This window comes from Coffea arabica, chromosome 5e, assembly GCF_036785885.1.
Source record: "Coffea arabica cultivar ET-39 chromosome 5e, Coffea Arabica ET-39 HiFi, whole genome shotgun sequence".
Taxonomy (NCBI): Eukaryota; Viridiplantae; Streptophyta; class Magnoliopsida; order Gentianales; family Rubiaceae; genus Coffea; species Coffea arabica.
In genome coordinates this window covers 48,436,126-48,458,052 of record NC_092318.1, presented here as the reverse complement: position 1 = coordinate 48,458,052, position 21,927 = coordinate 48,436,126, and the positions used below count along the sequence as shown (strand labels likewise).

The 21,927-nt window shown below is 37.7% G+C and overlaps 2 protein-coding genes and 1 pseudogene across 2 annotated transcripts; 2 read left to right on the top strand and 1 right to left on the bottom strand.

Annotated features, from left to right (window-relative positions):
- Positions 1-706: 706 nt before the first annotated feature.
- On the bottom strand, positions 707-2,709 carry LOC113743657 (ABC transporter G family member 10). The gene has a single exon (XM_027271705.2). The coding sequence runs from the start codon at positions 2,707-2,709 to the stop codon at positions 892-894; it is 1,818 nt and encodes a 605-aa protein (XP_027127506.1). The 3' UTR covers positions 707-891.
- Positions 2,710-6,834: 4,125 nt separating this feature from the next.
- LOC113743690 (putative disease resistance protein RGA4) lies at positions 6,835-12,035 on the top strand (annotated as a pseudogene).
- Positions 12,036-12,528: 493 nt separating this feature from the next.
- Positions 12,529-21,535, top strand: LOC113743692 (uncharacterized). Its single transcript, XM_027271752.2, has 15 exons — positions 12,529-12,923; positions 13,050-13,162; positions 13,550-13,599; positions 13,757-13,990; positions 14,279-14,431; positions 14,875-14,970; positions 15,057-15,081; positions 16,991-17,094; positions 18,359-18,390; positions 19,073-19,173; positions 19,280-19,352; positions 19,705-19,736; positions 20,637-20,727; positions 20,858-20,969; positions 21,060-21,535. The coding sequence occupies exons 1-15, from the start codon at positions 12,589-12,591 to the stop codon at positions 21,363-21,365; spliced, it is 1,857 nt and encodes a 618-aa protein (XP_027127553.1). The 5' UTR covers positions 12,529-12,588; the 3' UTR covers positions 21,366-21,535.
- The last annotated feature ends 392 nt before the right edge of the window (positions 21,536-21,927 follow it).

The following is a 21,927-nucleotide window of genomic DNA, read 5'->3' as shown; positions in this document are numbered from 1 at the left end:
GTTTCTTTGAATTGTAAGTACACTTGATAAATTAATAAATTATTAATTTATCAATTATTAATATCTCTTTAAATTAATAGAATTTGTGTGGTCTCAAGGTTATTAGTTTTTAGAGATCTTACGATAAATGTGTTATTAATTAAACATTAAGTTGCCCTTAAATGGAAATAAAAGACAAGTTAGAGAAAATGATCTTTTAATAATATATATATATGTAAATCTTTATTTTTGTTTTTAGTTTTTGACGTACACAAAGAGAGGAGGTCAACTTAAGATGTTAAGATACTAATTCCCCAAAAGAAGATTTCCAAGCAATTCTTTATCGGCTCTTTAAAACCACCACGAGCCATTCTTAGATTTTTCAGAATTATGCTGGAAGGACAAAACCATATCTGGCTTTTGAATTTGCCCCCTAAACTAAGTTTTGTCCCACTTTGCACTCACAGGGGATGATCGAGGTAATAATAACACATGGATCTAGTTTCTGTATTAAGTAATCTGAATTCCAGATAATTTAAGGAAAAATAAATGCCAAAAAGGGATGATGGATATGCCAAAGTTTTGAAAACGCAATTTGTCAAGTAGATTGCTGTAAATGTATTTCCAGTACCATCTTATGAGACATTCATATTTCATACCAACTCAAAGTGACAATAAACTCAGCGCTAAAAGGTGAGTTCTCAAGAATTGCTGGATTTTGTTCAAAAGAATATTTTCACTTTAACAAGCTGCTAAAATCCTAGGACCTCTTTTTTCTCTTCTTTGCTGAATAACGATACAGCAGGACATCAAGAAAGAAGGAATCAGCAGTGATGATATTTGAGGTATTCACACAGGTAATGATCAAGAAACTAACAAGTTCTTATTAATTTGAATGCTCAGATGCTACTTTTAGTTTCTGCTCCGGTAAGATCTGCACCACAGAATCAAGAAACAGAGAAGCCTGTAGCCCAAAATGAAAGCCAACATTATAATTAAGTTATTCCATTTCTGTGATTCCTCTATGCCTTGCCTCCTCAAGAACTCATTACCATGCAGTATGCACACTCTTCCAACACTTGCCACGCATTTCCTTCGCCCCTTGTCCCCTCCAAACTGATTTATCAGAAAGCTCTCAAAAGGATATTTGAACAAGCTCAAGTAGTGCATAAAAATCCAACACTTGGGCGTATTTTCCTTGGGTATAAAGTAGCCTGAAAAGAGGAAGAATGCCCCTATAATGCCCGCAATCAAGGACATTCCTGAGATGAAGTTTGGTACTAGAGCGCTAAAACATGCTACGAAAGAATTTGACATCAAGACAACCATCCAAGCCACCAGAGAGAAATACAGAAATCCATCAATATCTCGTCTCAATCCAACTAGCCAGTAAACTGGTGTAGTATACAGAAGAGCCACTAACAGAAGGAAGGGAAGAAACACTATAGTGTTTGCTATGATGTAAGAAGATAATCTATAGGCTCCTCTTGAGGTCTCTCTCATCAAGATTCTCCGCTCTTGCAAGAAAATTGGCAAAGCTTCTGTCGTGGATGACAACAAAAACGTCAGACTGAATGCGAAGAATCCAAATTGAGTTTGTACGTCTGATCTCTTTGGATTATTATATGCGTTTAGGAATATTGTCCCTATTAGGATCCCTGCAACCAAAGCTTGAATCGTCCTTGCAGCAAAAAGCTGCTTGGTTCTGAAGATGTTTTCGGAGAATCTCTGAGTCAGTATTAATATCTCCTTGAACATGGAATTTGAGTAAGATATGTGCTTTTCCTCCACATTGGAAATAACAGGCGAATTGCTGTCAAGGTTAGTGTTATGTTCTGATTCACCAGTTTCGATATCAGTTTCTTCCACATGCAGGCTGTCTGAGACCTCAATGGCAAATTCAAGCACATTGACATGATGAGGGATGAAATGGCCTGTGGAAACGAGCCTCTCCTCTAGGCAATGCAGGGTTCCATCATGAAGACAAATGCCATTGGACAATAGAATGACCTTGTCAAATAACTCAAGAATCCGGTAGCCGGGTTGATGGATGCTTAACAAGATGGTTTTGCCTTGATTCTTAGCCATGGATTTAAGCAGCAACATCACATGAAGAGCAGAGGCAGAGTCAAGTCCTGATGTTGGTTCATCAATCAAAACTACAGCAGGATCATGAACTAAATCAACCCCAATTGATACTCGACGCTTCTCGCCACCAGAAATTCCTCTGCCGGATTCACTGCCAATTCTCACATCAGCAACATGGTCCAGTCCAAGCTCCTTCAACAGCTCTTGAACTCTTTTTTTGGCCACCTCACGCCCTACACGCAGCCTGAGACGTGCACTATACATTATAGTCTCTTCAACAGTAAGAAGTGGGAATAGAGCTTCATCTTGTGTCACATAACCAGACATTCTCCGGAAGTGTGTCACATTCAGAGGCTGATCATTCACGAGAACATGACCGCTGACTCTACTCGGAACAATGACTCCGCCAAGAATTTCCAACAATGTGGTTTTTCCTGCTCCACTGGAGCCAGCAATGGCTGTTATCTCCCTCGGTTTGGCTTCGCAGTTCACATTCTTCAAAATACACCTAGGCTTCTGGTTAACGCCACAACCGAGCTGATCGTAGCTGGTTGTTGATATTTTATATGAAAGATTTTTAGTTTTTATACTATAAAGAACTTGTTGATGACCAGAAATTGGTGTCACAGTTGGTAAATCCATGTGGAGAGAAAGAATAGGATGAAGTGTGGAGGAGGACGAACTAACTCCACCAAACTTGCCCCTCTTTATACACCTCAGAGTCCAAGCAGCTGATCATCATCATGATGTTATAAAAGCATGCATGCTAGGCTGATGCTGTTAAAGCATATCTCTGTAGACTAAAGTGATTTTTTTTTCTAGTAAAAAAAAAAAATAAAGTGTAAATTACAATGAATCAGTCAAAGGTTGGTTACAGCTATTTAATCTCAACTTGGATTTGCTCATTATACTCAAGAAGTGGTTTTTTGCGTTTAGGGGGTCATTTTCTTGGTTCCACTATAGAATAAATGCAATTGAGTGTATAATCAATTGAAACGGCCACAATAGAAAGTTAATTATAAGAAGGAATAAATGCAGAATGAATTGAGCTGGTCTTGGTTATCTCACCAATCGCTACACACAAATTATGAGTCTCTGACAAAGTATATAGGAGTTGTTTCCGTTAAATTGATGATATAGAACAGCCGTTACATAGGCAATATAACCGATGCCACAGGATAAGGGGTGGACAATTGGACAATTCATGGATGAACAGGTACAAATTCTAGCGTACAGAAACAACAATTTTGAGTACAATTAATTGATCCACCCATTATTACAAAACCTTTTATTTTTTGATATAGACACAAGATCGTTACTTTTGCACACATTATTAGTGTACGTTACTCTTACTTTAAATGCAAGAAACTTGCATGTCCTGTACGTATGAAGCTTTTCTCTCAACGATTAACTTAGCACACTTGGATTTGATAGGGAAGAGAGAGGTTTTCCAATTCAGTGTTTACATAATTTTCCATTTCTGTTGGATATTGCATCTCCTTTATTTGTTTCCTTCATCATAATGGAGTTTTACTAATTAAGCAAGGTAATTGGCTATATGATATATAGAAGGAGAAGGCCAGACCAAGAGTACAAGTACGGTTTTTACCTTCATTCTTTGTTTTTTTTACCTTCTATGGATTGTTGTCCTCCTTAACAATCCAATATCAGAATATAATGCGTGTGTATCAACACTAGCAAAGCATAGAAAAAGAATGAAATATATGGTAAATCACGCAATTAGTTGCTTAACTCTAGAAATTCAGAGTTTAGCATGATGACAGAAATAAACATGCGTGTAAACAACCCTAAATGCTCCTTGATTGTCATACATTGAATACGTTATTAACCACCACAAGTCATAGGTTACTTCACCAATGAAAATTCAGTTTCAATCACATGTCTAAAATTTCAACGGTTACAGCAATGAATCATATCTGTTGCAAAGCAATGGAAACTTATTTAGTTTTCATAACTGTAAGTAAATTTCAATGCCAAGATTGTTAACATATCATTTTCAAACATCCTGCTTCAATAGAAAATTTACTGTACTAAAAAAAGTTCTCCAACCATGCACAATTTACGTCTAGATTATACTTATGACTGATGACAAAGGGGAGAAGCCAATATTTGATTAATTTAAGAGAAGAAATTTCTGAACCATTTCTAAAATATTCATTCTTACAAATTGAGGTCGAGTCCAGAAATGAACTTGTATGAGCCAAATTGACAAGTTGAGAGCATCTTTGCTGAAGAAGAAGTCCCGCCGAAAATGTTGTATCAATTTAACTATTTTTGGTTGCGTTGTTTAACTTAATTAATTGCACGAGTTAGTGAAATTCGTCATTAGAACTTTTTCATGTCTAATCCATAAAAGTTTGGGTTTTTATTTGTATTTTTTTTTCAAAGAAACCAGAAGCCTCTTGTGCCGAGAAAGGAAAAGAGCATGTTTTGAGAGTCAATTAGGAGTCTCACAATTACCAGCCTAATACACTTAGACTTGTGATAATGCCACTGCACAATATTCATGAAATAACACTTTTATCCTTTTAAAAATGATGATCAGTTTTTGAGTGGCAAAAGCTATAGTTGTCATTGCACACGAGGTTTGCTGTAGAACTAAAATGTGTGCTTTGACGATATCATTTGCCGAAAATATCCCTTAATATAGGTTAGATTAGTGATTGACCCCGAATTCTTGAGTTATTTGATAAAGTCATTATGTTATCTGGTGATATCGTTCTTCATGATGGTCCCCTGGATTGCCTGGAAGAGAGGCTCAAGTCCACTGGCCATTGCATTCCTCAGCATGTCAATATTCTTGAATATGCAATTGATGTTTCAGAAAGCCCGTCCATGAAAAATCTGATGTTGAAAAAGGTGAAGTAAAACAGGATATTACTGATCATGTTATCAGAACTTCCATTTTGTCCAATATTCAAGAAACGCACCTCTCTTCATATGCCATAGCAGACACCCTAGTGTTTGTTGCCTTCCTTTTGCAACTATCTCCTCTCTTCACCACTCCACTTCACTGGCTAGTTGGACTGAGATGCAAAATCGATGGATTCCTTTATTTCTGTCTGGTGGCTTGGATGGTTCTCTCAATGGCAAATTCTTTTGCAGCTGCTTCAGTGCTCTGGTACCGAATTTCATATCAGGAATGTCTTTGATTGCAGGCATCATGGGTGCATTCTTCTTTTTTCTCGGGGTACTTCATATCTAACAAAGAAATACCCAAGTATTGGCTCTTCATGCACTATTTGAGCTTGATGAAGTATCCTCTTGAATGTCTTCTACTAAATGAGTTCGGAGGATACAAAGGCCGAGGGAAATGTGTAGAAGGTGTTGAAGTAGGATGTTTGATGTATGGTGATGCATTCTTGAGAAATCTAGGCATAGAAGAGTCACAAAAATGGAGTAACGTTGTTGTAATGTTGGATTTCATCGTGGGCTACAGACTTCTCTGTTATCTGACTCTTTGGTATAGAAGCAACTAATGATAAATTTCCAGGGCGACCCTTTGTATATGAAAAACATGAGGAGCAGAGTGTGTTGTTATGGCTTTAAATTAGAGAAAATACGTAAGAAACCTAAGAGAAGGATATTTCTCCAGAGCTTATCCTCATTTCTTGAGTTCATGTTGCAGGTTCGTGGATGGAAATTTGTTATGATCTTCCTCTTCTAGTTGATAATTGATTGTTGACAAATAAAATGAACAATTTCCGCAGTCGGTTAAATGTCAACTTACAGCGCATGACTAGTTGGTTATGAATCTTCTTGCAGAGCCTATTAGGTCTTTTGAAATCGATCTATGCCCTGGTTACCTTGGAATTTGGAACCAGACTCCGATATGGCTACCTGTCAGCAGACAATGCTGCAGCAGTGAGAAAAGAAGTTGCAAAGCTTTGCGAGGAACTGAGACCGCATGCACTTTCGTTGGTCAGCTCCTTTGGCATTCCTGATGCGTTCCTGAGCCCTATAGCTTTCAATTGGTTAGAGACAAACTCTTGGTCCTCTGTTCAACACTAGCTTCTTGTAGGTGATAATATTTGCTTCTTGTACTGAGGAAAAATCGAAACATCTCCGGCTCATAGCGTCTGCCAATAAGTTCGCAGTCATCATATAAACTTCTCTTGGATTCAATGAATGAAAGACCTTGTAGTGTATGTATTATATTCGCAATATTCGGTTGACTGTGTTGTTTAACATTTGTTAATTGCCATTTTTAGTCAAAGGGTCTTTAGGTATTGAAATTGTCAAATGATACAACCAAATGCTGTTGTGATGCGTCCACGGGAATTTACATTCTTGTTTCTTTTCTCGACTCTCTCATCAAGCTGAATTATTTTCATCAGTTCAGTAGATGGGAATAATTGGATTTCAATACAGTATTCATGGATGATTAACAGGTAACAGGTGCTCAGTATTCATGGGTGGTGCCGTGAGTCAGTAGTTGCTTTATGAAGATGTATTGGTGGAGACCACAATTTGGACGTATGGTTAGGCATTTGCATTATCTTGTCTGATAACTGGAGCCTACTTAATAATAGATATTGACCATTATGAGTATCTAGAGGTTGAAATTTCAATGTTCGGCAAAATTTTCCATTCCTTTTCTTTAAGTTTTCACACCCTTTCTCGGGGAATCTTTTACTCATCCCTTCTTTTAAGTTCCACATTGCATCCAAGGCTTTCACTAATTATTGTTATCATAAGTATTTTTGCTTTAACATGTGAAGACCCTACCAAAAGCCAAGTAAAAAAACAAAAACCAAAAAAAGTACTGCTCGAAGATAATAATTCTTTCAGTGGAGCCTAGGGATCAATGGAAGATATATGCTAATATATTGCTTTGTTCAAGAAAGAAACACAGCTTTTTTTTCCTTTTTATGTTTTTAACACTTTTCTCCAGCTTTGGCAATGAATTATGAGAACATTAGGGCGATGAACAGATAAGTATTGTCACATGTACAAAAGATGATTGAAAATGGATTACTCGATTGAAAGTGTGTAGAACTTGTACCCAGATGCATGAATGTTACCATGAAGAAAGAAAAAACCATAATTAGTCGTTGGTGATCCTACCAAAGCCCAGCTCGTGTATTGTTTCAGCTTTCAACTAACATCTATGCATTCAATTATTTCAATGGTACCCACAAGCCGTGTGGCCCTGGATTGGTCGTTGGATATCATCTCTAGTCTTTGCTTGGAGCACTACTTTTTTAGTTTTCCAACTTGGTAGGAAATTTCGTTTTGGAAAAAAACGAAAGATAAGTAATGGGTTCCCTACTTTGTAGCGCTAGCTGTTGAATGTTGAACATCTCTAGCTGCCAAAAATAGTCCAACTATTCAACCAAAGCATTTTACCTTCTTCTGTAAAAGAGTTTCGCTGAAAATGGCTGAAGCTGCGCTCAGTTGTGTTGGTGTAATCTTGAATAAGATACTTCCACTTGCTGCCGACGAGATCAGCCGGGTATGGGGTGTAAAGAAAGACCTTCAGAAGCTTGCGAAGAAAGTAGAGATGATGGAAGCTTTGATTTTTGATGCTAAGTGCAAGCAATCAACAAGCAAAGCCGTGCAGCTCTGGCTCAAAAGGCTCCAGTCCATAGCACGTGATGCTGAGATCGTGTTGGATGACTTCGGATATGAAGTTCTGCGGCAGAAGGTTGAGAATCGGAAGCGCGACAAGGTACGCAATTTCTTTTCTTCCTCAAATCCTATTTTCTTTCGTACAGAGATGGCTAACAAGATCAAGAATGTTAGCGCATCTCTAGAGGAAGCTTACACAGAAGCAAATCAGATAGGGCTTTATCCAGCTCAACTACCCATGCCATCTGCTGATCAAAAAGAGGATCGGTCGACTGATCCTTTTGTGGACGAGTCAGAAACGGTGGGAAGGGAGGTTGAGGTATCTCAAGTTGTAAGCATGTTAATTAGCTCAGACTATAAGAAGGATTTACCTGTCATCTCAATAGTTGGGATGGGTGGCCAGGGTAAAACAACCCTTGCACAGATGGTGCTAAAAAATGACAGTGTAATGAAGCACTTTGATAAAAAAATATGGGTATGCGTGTCTGATGATTTCAAAGTGAAAAGGCTGTTGAATGAGATGCTGCAATCCCTTGAGAGAAAAAGTGCTGACACAACAAACACGGAAGCATTGGTGAGGAAGCTTGAAGAAAATCTGAAAGGAAAAAGTTACTTGCTTGTACTTGATGATATTTGGAATGAGAATCGAGAGAAATGGGATGGCATGAGGAGACGTTTGTTGGCAATTGGGGGTGCTCCGGGAAGCAAAATATTGGCTACCACACGTAGTGATGAGGTAGCCTCAGCAATGCAAACATCTGGTTTGCATCCTCTAGGCATCCTCTCAGATGATCATAGCTGGATGTTGCTTGAAAAACTAGCATTTGCAAACGGTGGTGCAAGAAAGACTCAAGATTTGGTGGACATTGGCAGAAGGATACTGAAAAAGTGTGGCGGCGTGCCATTAGCAATCAAAGTGATTGGGGGTTTGTTGTATTCCAAAAAGGATGCCTCGGAATGGTTGAAGCTTGAGAAGAGTGAAATATGGAACGAGTCAACCAACACTGAAGGTGGAGTCATGTCTGTCCTGAAGCTGAGTTACGAGAACTTACCTTCATTGTCAGTGAAACAATGCTTTGCAAGTTGTTCCATTTTCCCGAAGGACACTGGCATGGAAAAAAAAAGCTTGATACAGATTTGGATGGCCCAGGGATTGATTAATGATGCCAAGGGGAGGAGGTCATTTGCAAATGGAGGATGTAGGCAGCGACTGCTTCAACGTATTGCTTCGGAGTTCTTTGTTGCAAGCTATTCCTGAGTATTCTAGTAAAGAAATCAACTACTGCCGGATGCACGACCTTGTGCATGATCTTTCACTGCGAGTGTCAAATAATTGTTTCTTAAATACAGAGAATGGCATGGTGGTCAGTCATAATGATGAAGTTGTGCATTTGACCGTTGTTCTGAGTCGAGGAAAGATGTTAAAGAATATCGAAGGGATTCCTCCAAATTTGCAAACGCTTTATTATATTGGGGATGATGGTATTATGCTCGAAGACATCTTGGAAAGGTCTAAATACCTTTCTGTATTAAAAGTAGACTGCTGGGATGTTACTCATCTCCCCAATGCAGTGGGTAATATGAAACATTTAAGACATCTTGATATGAGTCAAACTCGAATCGCCGCTCTGCCAGATTCGATCACAAAGCTCTACAATTTGATGACTTTGAAAGTAAGTCGCTTGAAAGAGATACCTAAGAAGTTTAGCAATTTAATTAACTTGAGGCATCTCGAGTTTTCCACGATTTTTTCGGGTCGGCCCTCATATTTGATCCCTGGGATTGGGCAGCTGGCTAATCTTCGGACGTTGCCCTACTTCGTGGTAAGCCAAGACAAGGGATGTCAGCTTGAGGAGCTGGAACACTTGCGCAACCTCCGAGGCGAGCTAAAAATTTTTGGACTTGAGAATGTGAGCAGCTTTGAATCGGCAGCAAAAGCAAAGTTGTCCGAAAAATCAAGCATTCAAAGTTTAACACTTTCATGGGATGACACAAATGAAGATTGCGACGACAACAATATCAACAGTGTCATGGAAGGTCTCCAACCTCACCCAGACTTGAAAAGTTTAGCCATTAATGGTTTCAAAGGTTCAAGGTTTCCGTCATGGATGGTGGCAAAGGATCACTTGATGGTACTCCTAAGGAATCTGGTACACCTCAGGTTGGAGAAATTGGGTAAGTGTGAACAAGTACCATCACTAGGGGACTTGCCTTGTCTCGAGTCCTTAGACATGGTCTCCTTACACAATGTGAAGCGCATTGGGGCAGAATTCTATGGTCTCCTTACACATCTCGATATTAATGCAAGGAGCAGCGCTTCTTGTAGTAGCAGCACCAGTAGCAGAGAGGTGAAACCAGTCACTCTGTTTCCAAAACTAAGGCGTTTTGGGCTGCGGAACATGAAAAGGCTAGAGGAGTGGTCAGATGCAATGGTTCCCTCGGATTCTTCTTCATCAATTAAGGTATTCCCTAGTCTCCGGTACTTGGAAATCGAAGGGCTCCCCAAGTTGGCTTTTTTACCAGATATGGAGAACTTGACATCTCTTGAGGTGTTACGGATAGAGAGATGCGGAAGTTTTGCTTGTATAAGGAATTTGAATAGCCTTATATCTCTCGAATTCTTATATTTAGATGACTGCCCTGCTTTATTAGGTGCTTCTCTGGATATGAAAAACCCCCAATCCCTACGTGCTCTACGCATCTCAGGATGTGATAAGTTGAATCCTTCATTGAGTAATAATCTTGAGAAGTTCACATCGCTCGAGCGGTTGAAGATCGTTTCTAATGACCCTGGTTCTTGGCCAATTATGGTTCTACACCATCTAGCCAACCTCAGATCGTTGGAACTCGGTGGCTTCTCTGACATTCTTGACCTTGATCATTTCCCGTGGCCACACTCCATCACCAATCTCGTCTCTCTGGAGTTTCTTCGGTTGCGTGGATGGCCAAAAATCACGTCTCTCCCAGACCAAATTCAGCATCTCTCTACCTTGAGGACGTTAGAGATACGGGACTTTGAGGGGTTGGAAGTTCTTCCAGAGTGGATGGGTAGCCTTCGGAATCTTCGAGAATTGTTGATTGGTAATTGCTCTAACCTCAGACAATTGCCCTCTGCAGAAGCAATGCGACACCTCACCAATTTAAATTATCTATCTATCACCAGGTGTCCTCTTTTAGCAGAGAGATGCACCAAAGGAAGTGGCGCAGAGTGGCCCAAGATTGCACATATTCCCGATGCTTATATCTATCCGTTGAACAATGTTTGACTCGTTAACTGGTAAGTTGTAAGTTAATATTTCCAATGTTCTATTTTTATTCGGTTTGTTTATAATTCTATTAGTACTTAAAAATGCCTCTATATTACAGCCAAATCCTGACTCGTCCTTCAATTGCTCTTTTACGTTTGTTGCAGCTTCATTGCTCCAACAAATCCATATACGGTGTCAAATTGCCACATCAAAACAAATCCTTTTATGCACAGAGCCAAATTGACATTAAATTGCCCAATCACATAAAGCCTCTGGTTTTACCACCAAGAAAAGATTATATATGAGATTTGAGGGGAAGATGGAAATATGATGAAAATGAAGAAAGAAAGGAGGATGAAGAGTAACAGTGGGAAGGTCAAATTGCTGCTATTCTTTTCGTCTCCTTGTAGTTTTGTAATGTGTTTTTTTTTTTTTTTAAATTTGGTCGGTAATCGCCATTACCCAAAAAGTTTTGGGTCTTTGATAGTGATTGTTTCATACCCTTAGAAGCACCATCTATGGGTACGAGACACTTTTTTAAATTTTAATAGCCATTGAAGAGAGCGGGGAGGGGGTAAACCCTCCAACCAAACGCCTGGTAAGAGTTTTGACCTGCACCTTTATGAACGACTCGTAAATTAATTTAGCTGCGGTCACTTAGCTTGATTTTGTTCTACTATTTTTCCTTTTTCCTGATTCAGCAAATGACTGCCTTTTTCTTGAGCAGCAAATGGTGCCTGTTATGCTGCAGGGACTAGGACCAAAGTATTTCCACGAGGACAGACACCTGAGTTACAGTTTTACAGTGTCATATGCAAGCAGACAACTGTGTGTGTTGGAAATTGGAATGGGAATCAGCATGCGTCCAATGATGAGTCCACATGCGGGAATCGACAATGGTGCAGCAGTGAGGAAAAGAGTTGCAAAGCGGTGAGCTGAGACCACATTCTAATGTTTGGGGGATTTTGATGAATCCTGTTCTATGTTGAACAGCAGCATATAAAGGGATTGTTTGTTGACTCAGTACCTCGCAGTGTGTATCTTTCTTTATTGCTGTTTACATGTTTCTCAATGTCCCAACTCTATTGTAAGGTGAAACTATATAATGTATTCAATGGGATTTCTGGATAGGATAGATTCTATCTAATAGCAAACCAATAATAGCCTTCACTACTTGTATATATATATATATATATATATTTCCAAAGTTCGATTTAATCAATAGCTGTGGGATTTTCAGGGGAATATAGACTAACTAATAAATTAAAATCAGCTAATTTCATTTTCACTTGCACAAATCTGGTGATTAGGTTTTGTGAAAACCAATAACAGTTGGACCAAACTGGAATAAGTTAAAAGAGCGTCTTACAAACAATAAAATTTGCGCCGCAACATGAAAATTTGATACTATAATTTAAAGGTGGAATATACAATTTACCCCATTTGTTGGACTTCTCTCTCATTTGACACAAAGTTGTGGAGTATAGACAGGCACTCAATAAAGAAGATTTGGAAAACGTAATGCATAGGTGTCAGTATATAATTGGTCAAGAATATTTTGCTGATTAGATTTCCACCTTAGGAAAATTAACGTTTCTTCAAAGGTTTGTTGTTCCTTGCCAATTGCCTCTTCTTCTCCTTAATACGGACGATATCTCTGAGAAGAAGCACTTCTTCAGTGATGGCCTTTTGCGCTCAATCAAAGCTCAGCAATCTGAATTTATGGATCAAAACATCCGTAGGAAGCAGCGGTACTGATAATGTAGGAGGCCATCATGACTCACTTAGAAGAAGAGCACCAAAAAGCCGTGCCAAAAGTAGGATGATGGTTAAAATGACAGCATCAACTAGCGGAGGCAGTGGCCAAGGGTCATCGACGGTGGCATTTGAGGAGGGACAGCTGGAAAGGCCGCGGTGGACCGGTGAAACTCCGCTTTCTCGCCTTGTTGGAGCTCTCATTTCCTTCAAACCTCTCTTCTCTATAATGAAATTTGGCGCAAGACAAGTACTCATAAGGTACTGTATTCTACATCAGAAATGCGGCTTCATTTTTTATTTTGGTGATTTTTCCTGCTGAAATTCTTGAGTGTAAAAAAGGTTGTCGGTTTTCTTTGGGAATATTTTGGTGGGATTTTGAAACAGTACAGCTGAGAAGACAAATATTCCATGGAGGGAAATGACTAGACAGATACTGGAATCAGATGTATACAGAGAAATGGACAGTATTGAGGATCCCTCTCTTGTTTACCCTGATTGTAAGTTCTCTATTATTGTGGTACTGGTGAAGACTGGATTAAATTCTTGTCTCCAATAATCGTTCATTGGACTAGCAGCAGCTGTGTGGTTAGAAAGTTTGTACCTGAATTTGTAGTCTGTCATTTAATTAAGAGATTATGTTTCAACAGCAACAATGATAACTTCAATATAACATTGATGTTGATAATTCTACAATAAAAGAAGCTTGTTACAACTCTGTATTCCAGAATTTAAGTTGCTTAAGTTTCTTCTTTTTTCTTTCCTCACACCCTACTAAAAGATTAGGGAAGTGACCTTGAATCTAGAGCTCAGAACAAAAAACCGGCATTTCCTATGTGTACTAATTTGGGTACTGATTTTGTTTCATACTTGCGGTTCCTATGCAGATTATCTCAATCCCTTCCATGCATATGATGAGGGCAATCTTTCCTGGCTGGTAATGTGCATAATGGTTGATTTAATGTACTCGAATTTATTACAAGAATATGTATCATTGATTTTATGTTACCAGTTGCTTCAGTAGTAGTAATGCAGAAGCAATGAGTACAGTACTCACTAGTTTCGAGGCATTCCATAATGAGATTCTTCAACAGGCTGCTGCTGAGGCAGAGGCTGCAACTATGTCGATGATGAGACGGGCAATACCATATGCTTCTTCATTGGATGAAGCTAATCAAGTAGTTCGTGGAAATTGGCTGAATGCAATTGAAGAACATCATCAGAAATATTCAGAAGACAATATTGTCAGACAAATTCTTGATATCGGATGTTCAGTTGGTGTCAGCACAAGATGCCTTGCTGATAAATTTCCCAATGCTAGAGTGACTGTAAGTATTCTAGCTAGTTTCTCCACTCCCCAAGTGAAATGATCTAATATGCAATAGTAACCTACAAAATCAATGCAGCATCTACTTAAGTAACCTCTTCATGGTACCTATTTTATTTACCGAGTCTGTTACAAGAAATAAAGGTTGAAAAGTAGAGCACGTCTCAAAATAAAGAGATCTAGCTAAAAGATTTTGTAATTGGGCTTCAAACAGTACTTCAGGTAAAGTAAATCTACTCTCCGGTACACTTTCCAGTGCTCTAAAATCTTATTGCTGCATTTTCTGCAGGGCCTGGATCTGTCACCATATTTTCTTGCTGTTGCTCAATATAAAGAAAAGAAAAGCAACCCAAGAATGAATCCTATCTGTTGGGTCCATGCTAATGGTGAAAGTACAGGCTTACCTTCCAAATCATTTGACATTCTTTCTATTGCTTATGTGGTATGTCAAAAATTCCTGACAGAATGCAAGCATGTCATACATTTTCTGTTGGAATGAGTACTAAATCATCATCAGAGAGTCATGTTGTTCTTCCTAAAACTGAACATTTTAGGAGAAAACTCTTTTATAACATGTTGTGGCTCTTTCTACTTTTAGAAGTTTGGGCTGTAATCCGCCCACCTTACAATGTCATGGATAAAGTACCAAATGAAGAATAGCATCTTCACTTGCTCAATTTTCACGCAAGAAGCATGTTGCATGAAAATTGACAAAACATTCTTTGGTGTATAAGCCTCCACAAGTTTTGCCTAGGCAGCTGCTGTAGTACTCTTGCCCATGGTTGCACCTTTAGAATTTTAAGTGCGTGCCATGCTCTTTTTTCCGGTAACTCTTTGAAATAATAATGCTATGATTCAGAGTCTCAATCATTTGAGCTGTTACAGTTCCATGAATGCCCTGAAAGAGCGATAAAAAATATGGTGAGAGAAGCCCTTCGACTGCTTCGACCTGGAGGAACTTTTGCAATCACAGACAACTCGGTAAATAATATAACTCCTGAGGTTTTGAATTGTATATTTACCAAAGGATCATTTCAATCTGATAAACACTTGTTTCCTTTTTGCAGCCAAAATCAAAGATTCTTCAGGCAAGTTCTCTTCTCCTATTCCTTTTCTCTGCCTACAGTTTGTGCGATTGAGCAAACTAATAGCACTACATGTTCAAAATTTCTGCACATGTTGAAATAGGAGACAACATTGTAATATATGCAATACAGATATATAATACAGAGCAACATCTTAGATTCATATAACTTTGACCATGAAAGCGTTAGTTCATAGGTGTTTCTGTTCCCTACCATCTCCTGCTCTGCAAAAATTCTCAAGATGACTGGTATAATGTGGTTTTCCTAGCCACGCTGCTGAACTAGATTGTCCTTATACATGTCTCAGGAATTATCACCGGTGCTATTTACGCTAATGAAGAGTACTGAACCATTCCTGGATGAGTATTATTTGACAGATCTTGAAAGAGTAATGAGAGAAGCAGGCTTTATCAATGTAAATACGGTTCTCACGGATCCAAGGCACAGGACAGTGACTGCAACTGTGCCTTACTAGCATCACCCTCAAACCGTCTCATCATTAGCGTTACCAATTGGAGTTCGTATCTACAGAGTTCATGTACTAAATGTTCGCGTTGAGGAATCATTTTTTGGCAGCATACTAAGTCAGCATCTCAGCTGTGCTCCTAAGGAAATTTATCTGTAAATCCATAGGCTATATAGGAATTTGAACTTTTGAAATCGTGTCAGAAGGAAATGGATCCATTTCTTGTTACAAACAAGCACGAAAAGTCACCAAAATCACTGTCTTGGTTGAGTTGTGCTGAAAAGAGTTAGCATGGAGCAACTGTTGCTCCAATGCAGCCTCTGGTCTGTGAACTACACCCTTATGCTCTTCATTGCAAGTTGATAGCAGGAACCTCTAAGGTGATTTTTGTACATTTTTACTCATCGACCGATTATACTTAGCTGCTAATGTTTTCCCGAACTTCTTCAGCTCTGAAGAAGCAGCAAATTCTCAACTGATCATACTGCCAATAGTTATTAAAAGCAAAAAGACTGCTAAGCAAAAGCTAGGCCCTGTATTTCTATTCAATCTGAAACTATATACCAAAGTCCAAACTATACACCACATATGTTGATAGCAGGAACCTCTAATACCATTTTTGTGTTCGACAATTTTCATCTTGATCTACTAAATCATAACATATAGTAGTAGTAAGTTGTTTTCTAGGTGAACAAATGGCTAATGTTATTGCAAAAGAGATGGCAAATATCCGGATATTCTCTACCAACTTTGGAATAATACCTTGACTTTCTTGTAAGTTATAAGAGTGGACGAGACTTCCGGGTTTCGACCTCAATTTTCTTCATGTACACACCCTCAAACTTCTTTCTATTTTGATGACCATGCATGTATGATAGGAAATTTTCAACTTTTTTTTTTTAGTAAAAAAAATTCATTATCTATTTTAATTCCTATCCAAATTATTCATACATAAATCTGATTTCTTTTCTTTTCTTTTTTCTTTCCCTGTATCTAATCTCACCTAAATTCAGATAATCATAAGGACTTTGCTGGATCTCCTTTGCTTATAAATCAAGCAAACCACCATACCAACTCATGATCAACAACTGGTTGACTTCCATAGTCAAAGAATCAGACGGCCGAAAGCCTACAGAATGCTTCAAACCTACGGTCCACAATAATCACAATCAAATCGAAGTAAACTAGTCTATCAGAATTGGATAGTCCCATCAACTCCGGTATCCTATTTTGTAATAAAATTTTTAATATTAGTCACCAACCTTCTTGTTTTCCAAATTCCCAGCCTACCCCTAAAATTCTTTTTCCCCAGACACATTTTGCCAATTCCAGATTGGAAGCGAAACAGTCAAGAACTTCAGCGCAGTTAAATTACAGGGGGGGAAAGAAAACAACGCGCTTTTTGCTTGCATTAATTTCTCATTCCCGTGAGAAATTCCTTTTCGAATAGCAATCACATCAATGGAGAAAGAAAAGAAAACAGATGAAAAAGAAGAAATTGAAGAAGCTATTGAGCTGATTCTCTTCCAAGTCTCAGAATGCTACGTCTATTTGGTACTCCCTCTCTCTATTTGCCAATCCCTTTTTCCTTAATTTTTGCTGAAAAGAGTATAAAGTTTCCATTTTTGAGTTACTTACTGAAAAGGGTTTTGGAGAATTAGTGATTTTGTGCTGTTTGTAGTATAAAGTTATGAACTTGTGTTGGTTCGATTACAGGTAACGAATTGGGGTCAATTTTTATATCTGCTTGATAGCATATTTTATGGGTTTAGCTTACCAAAATATATATATATATATATATATATATATATATATATATATATATATATATATATATATAAATTGTGGGTTTAGTCATTTTTTGTGTAAAAAAAATGTTTTTCTTCAACTGACGTTTAGTTTGGTTTTTTAGATTTGAATTGTTGAAATTACTTCAATGCAGGCGCCATTTATTTAGATTGTATCGTTGAATGGTGAATTTTTTGAGATTAATGCTTTGTCTTTCCGTGACTATTTTTGTGAATTGCTATGTAATGTATTTATCTGTGTTAGATTTTAATCAATCTAGTTCAATAATGCCCAGTTTTTTAGGTGCTGCTGTACTGTGGTTTGCAAAGTTGTGAAACTAAATGCTTGATGAGCAAAAGATTGATGTATTAATTTCCAGAAGTTAAATGTATATGCTTTCTGTATAACTTACATATACTCATGAGGATGTGATATAGTAAGGGAAAACTGGCCGTTTTTCATTTTTTTTTTGCAAAGGTATATTCTGATGAATGCCGTTTGTTAGGGCAAAGTACAATTTCCTATTTGTTGGTCCATGAGAAGGAATGTTTTTGGTTTTCCTGTTATTTAGTGATTTGAACGTAATTGTTACTTTAGAACTGTATGGTACTCCTGTAGAAGCAGTTCATAATTGTGCTCAGAAAATTCTTTGCTGTCTTAGACGTTAGGTCCAGCCATTTGTTGTTTTGATACAAGTAAAGCACCTCCTCAGTGTGGAAATTGGATTGCATAGAGGTATCTTTGTTGGAGGATATAGTTCAGGAAGTGTTTATTGAACAAAAGGTTCTCTCTGTCATCGTGCATCTATGATTAAATCTTCTTTGTCACTGTTAAGTAGGTGATGATCCTTGTAGTGTGAAGATTTGGTAGATCATGATCGTATCATAGTCCAGATATCTAATAGCAAGACAAAAATGAGATGCATAGAGGATGCTCCTGCCATGTTGCATCAGTGTTCTATCCTCTATAAATTTGAGTGTAATTAACTCCACCATCAGTTTAAACTTAATCTTGTTTATTCTCTCCACAGATCCCTCCAAGAAAAAGTGCAGCTTCTTACAGGTATTTCTGAGTGATCTCTTTTGAATATGACTTTTGTTTATAGGAATAGGTCTTATTGTTTCTCTATGGTATCTTCTTTTGCAACACCGAGAGAGAGAGAGAGAGAGATGTAACTTCAGTTTGATGTTTTAGCCTAGGTTTGAGTCCTAGTAATATGTCCATAAAATTTTCTTCAGCTTTTTGCATTTATCTTGACTGTGATTGCATTTGTCTTACCCCTGGAAGAGATACATGTTGTGTTACTGTTATAGAAAGCTGAAGCAAATAGTGAAAATTTTCATGCATTGGTTTGATTAATATTCTGCCAAGAAAGTAAAAATGTAGTCCATCATTGGAGATTTCAAAAAGGTTTGGATGGACAAACTTATTCCAAAAATTTTATGACTGATTACTAAGGTGCTTGTAGGGGTATGGACCAATTTTTTTGTCATTTGAGGGATAGACTCAAATATGAGTTATTCTGGTCATATCTTGCCAGATTACTGGGTTGCTAGATCTAATCCGGTGCTGGAGAGTTAGATCCTTTAGGACCCATTTTGCATTTCATGCAGAGTTTTATACTTAACATGAAAGTTTTTGATGTTGTTCCTGATTCGTGCGACCTGAGTCATGTCAAAGTCAGGAAATATATAAATATGCTTCCTGGATTCTATTTTGCTAATTGACTTCTTGCTCTTCGTAGGGCTGATGAGTGGAATGTCAATAAATGGGCATGGGAGGGTGCTTTAAAAGTTATTAGCAAAGGAGAGGAATGCATTATCAGACTTGAAGATAAGACAACAGGTAGCTTTTTGTTGTTTAGTTGCTACCAAATAGGAAAAGGTTGTGCAAATGAAATCAATTTTGTCCATCAGTAATGATTTGCTGAAAATTGTTGTTTTCCAAATAGGTGAATTGTATGCTCGGGCATTTCTAAGAGATGGAGAGCCCCATCCTGTGGAGCCTGTGATTGACAGCAGCAGGTTTAGATAACTTGTCACCAACATCATCTCTTTCAACTCCCTCTTACAACAAATTTATTATTGCTCTAAGTTAGTAGCAGGCAACTTGTAGCACCATTTTGGGGGTGTATGCAAAAGATCTGCTTTTGGTGATTGTCCGCTGGATGCCATCAGTTATGCTTTTACCAGTTTTTTTTTTCTTTTTTTTAATGTTTGCCCTGTGAAGTAGTGAAATGCAGTAAAATATTGGATAATGAGAGCATACTGATTGATTTTTTGAACTTGGACTTGGGATTCATTAATCTCACTGACTTGGATAATTCAGAAATCATTCTGTACTAACTTGCTTGATATATCTCACATTCTTCTGCAGATATTTTGTTGTGCGGGTCGAAGAAAACATTGGTAATCTATCTTTCTTATTCTTTTAAATTCCAAATCCTGTAGAGTATCACTTTTCTTCTGTTGGAAAATTAGAATACCATAAATGGTTCTCCTGTATTCTCTTGTCATACGACTTCTCCTCCCTAGGTTGAGCTTTCTTTAGTCCACTTCTTCGGTTTTGATGTTAAATCATTTAAATAAGAAGCATTATTAAGTACAAGAATAGAGTAGTTTAATCGCATCCCAAGTTTAAATATAATTGTTTAAGTTCAAGAATTGTGAAGTCAGAATATGGTTTTTTAAGAAAGCGAATGGGTTTCATAGGAAATGTCATGGTTGACTTTGCAAAATATTTTCATTTAGTTGATAATAAATGAACTTCAATTTAAGTTAGTACCTTGTAGATAAAGTTAAGGTAATGTATGGCCAGGATTTTCTTATCTTGTTCTACATCATTTCCATGCTAACTCGTAATCTTTTTCACGAATTACAAGATATTCGACTTGATGAATGTAGATAATATTTTCGAATAAACTAAAGTGGTAGATAAGAATTTAATTGTACATCAAGGAAGCCTTTCTTTCTCTTTTCTTTTCTTGTTCAAATAGTTCTGTACGATATTCAATTGTGTTTACATCTGCAATTGGTTTTAGCTATTAGGCATGAACTTTCTTCTCCAATATACTTCAAAATGGTACAGATCTTATAAGCACATGATGCTGAATTAATATAAGGTGGTCATGTTAACTGGTAGGAGCATAAATAGATCCTTTGCATAGTAGCACACGAATCTCTAAGGGCATTGGCTGCTTGCCTATGAGGTCAAAATGCACTTGACTTATAATATGATTCCTTAAATAATTTCAATTTTAAGAAAATCTGCCCATAAAGATCATGCAAAGGATTGTTCATTCTTTGCAGGAGGTCGACTTCGACATGCTTTCATCGGCATAGGATTTCGAGAAAGACCCGAAGCTTATGATTTCCAAGCTGCCCTGCATGACCATATGAAGTAATCCTCTGCATTCTTGCGAACAGTACCATGATTTTCTGTACTTTTACAAGGCTTGAAAGTAGCTTTGTTTAATCCTCCCCATGCATGCGTACGCTAACCAAATTTAGCCTGCTTTTTCTGTTAAAAGGTACCTAAACAAGAAGAAAACTGCAGAAGAAATGGAACAGCAACATCAGCATACTTCATCAGTTGATTACAGTTTAAAAGAAGGAGAAAAACTTGTACTTCAGATAAAAAATGTAAGTTCTCCAAACATTGAAGGAGTTAATTGGTACGTAAATTTGTCCCTCCATCATGTAATATTGTTTAAGCCCTCTTTTTATCAACAGAAAAGTGGTCGGAGTTCTGGGTCCAAGTTTTTTGAACAGGGCTTAAATGATCTCTCATTGGAGGAGAAGGGTAGTAAAAAGGAGCCCGTGATATCTATCAAACCACCACCAGCACCATTATCGCCCGTTGTGAGTCCTAAAACATCTCCATCAGAGCTGCCTTCAAAACTCAGTCTAAAGGAATCTTCAGCAGCAGAGGACTCTGTCTCACCTCAAGAACAATCTAAAGAATTAGAACCTCCAGAAGACCAAAACACACAAGACATTCCAGATGATGACTTTGGGGATTTTCAAGCTGCTGGTTGACATTGAAATATAATACCACTTTGTTTCTCTTAAGTTTGGATTTGATCTTTTCTGTTGAATGTATTCTCGTATATATTTCTTGGTTTTGCTTCATCTGTTCTTCTGTATCATATTTGCATTTATCATTTTTTTTCCGATAAATATGATCCCTTGGAAATTGAAGTCTACAAGATTGGTTATCATTATCTTATCCTTAGATTCTTGCTAGGCGAATTTTATCCAAACATAATTCTCATGGATACGTTCCATCTGAAAACGTCAAGTATCATAGTTTCTTTATCTCTTCCAGATTGGATTTTGTCCAAAAGGTTGAAAATGAAAGAAAACGGATTTTCGCCAAGAATTAGTGACAGGAAACTGTATTGACGCTATGCTTGTAGGAGGATGGAAATTGTAATGAAATTCTTCAAACTTCTGGTGGCAGTCGAGAAAACAGTAGTGGAAGCTGGATAATAGGTCAAGGGACAAAAGCATTCATTATTTCCACATCATTAGTCGGCCTATTGACTTGGGTGCCATCTAAGTTTCTTCTTCTTCTTGTTCCTTTTTTTTTTCTTGTCAA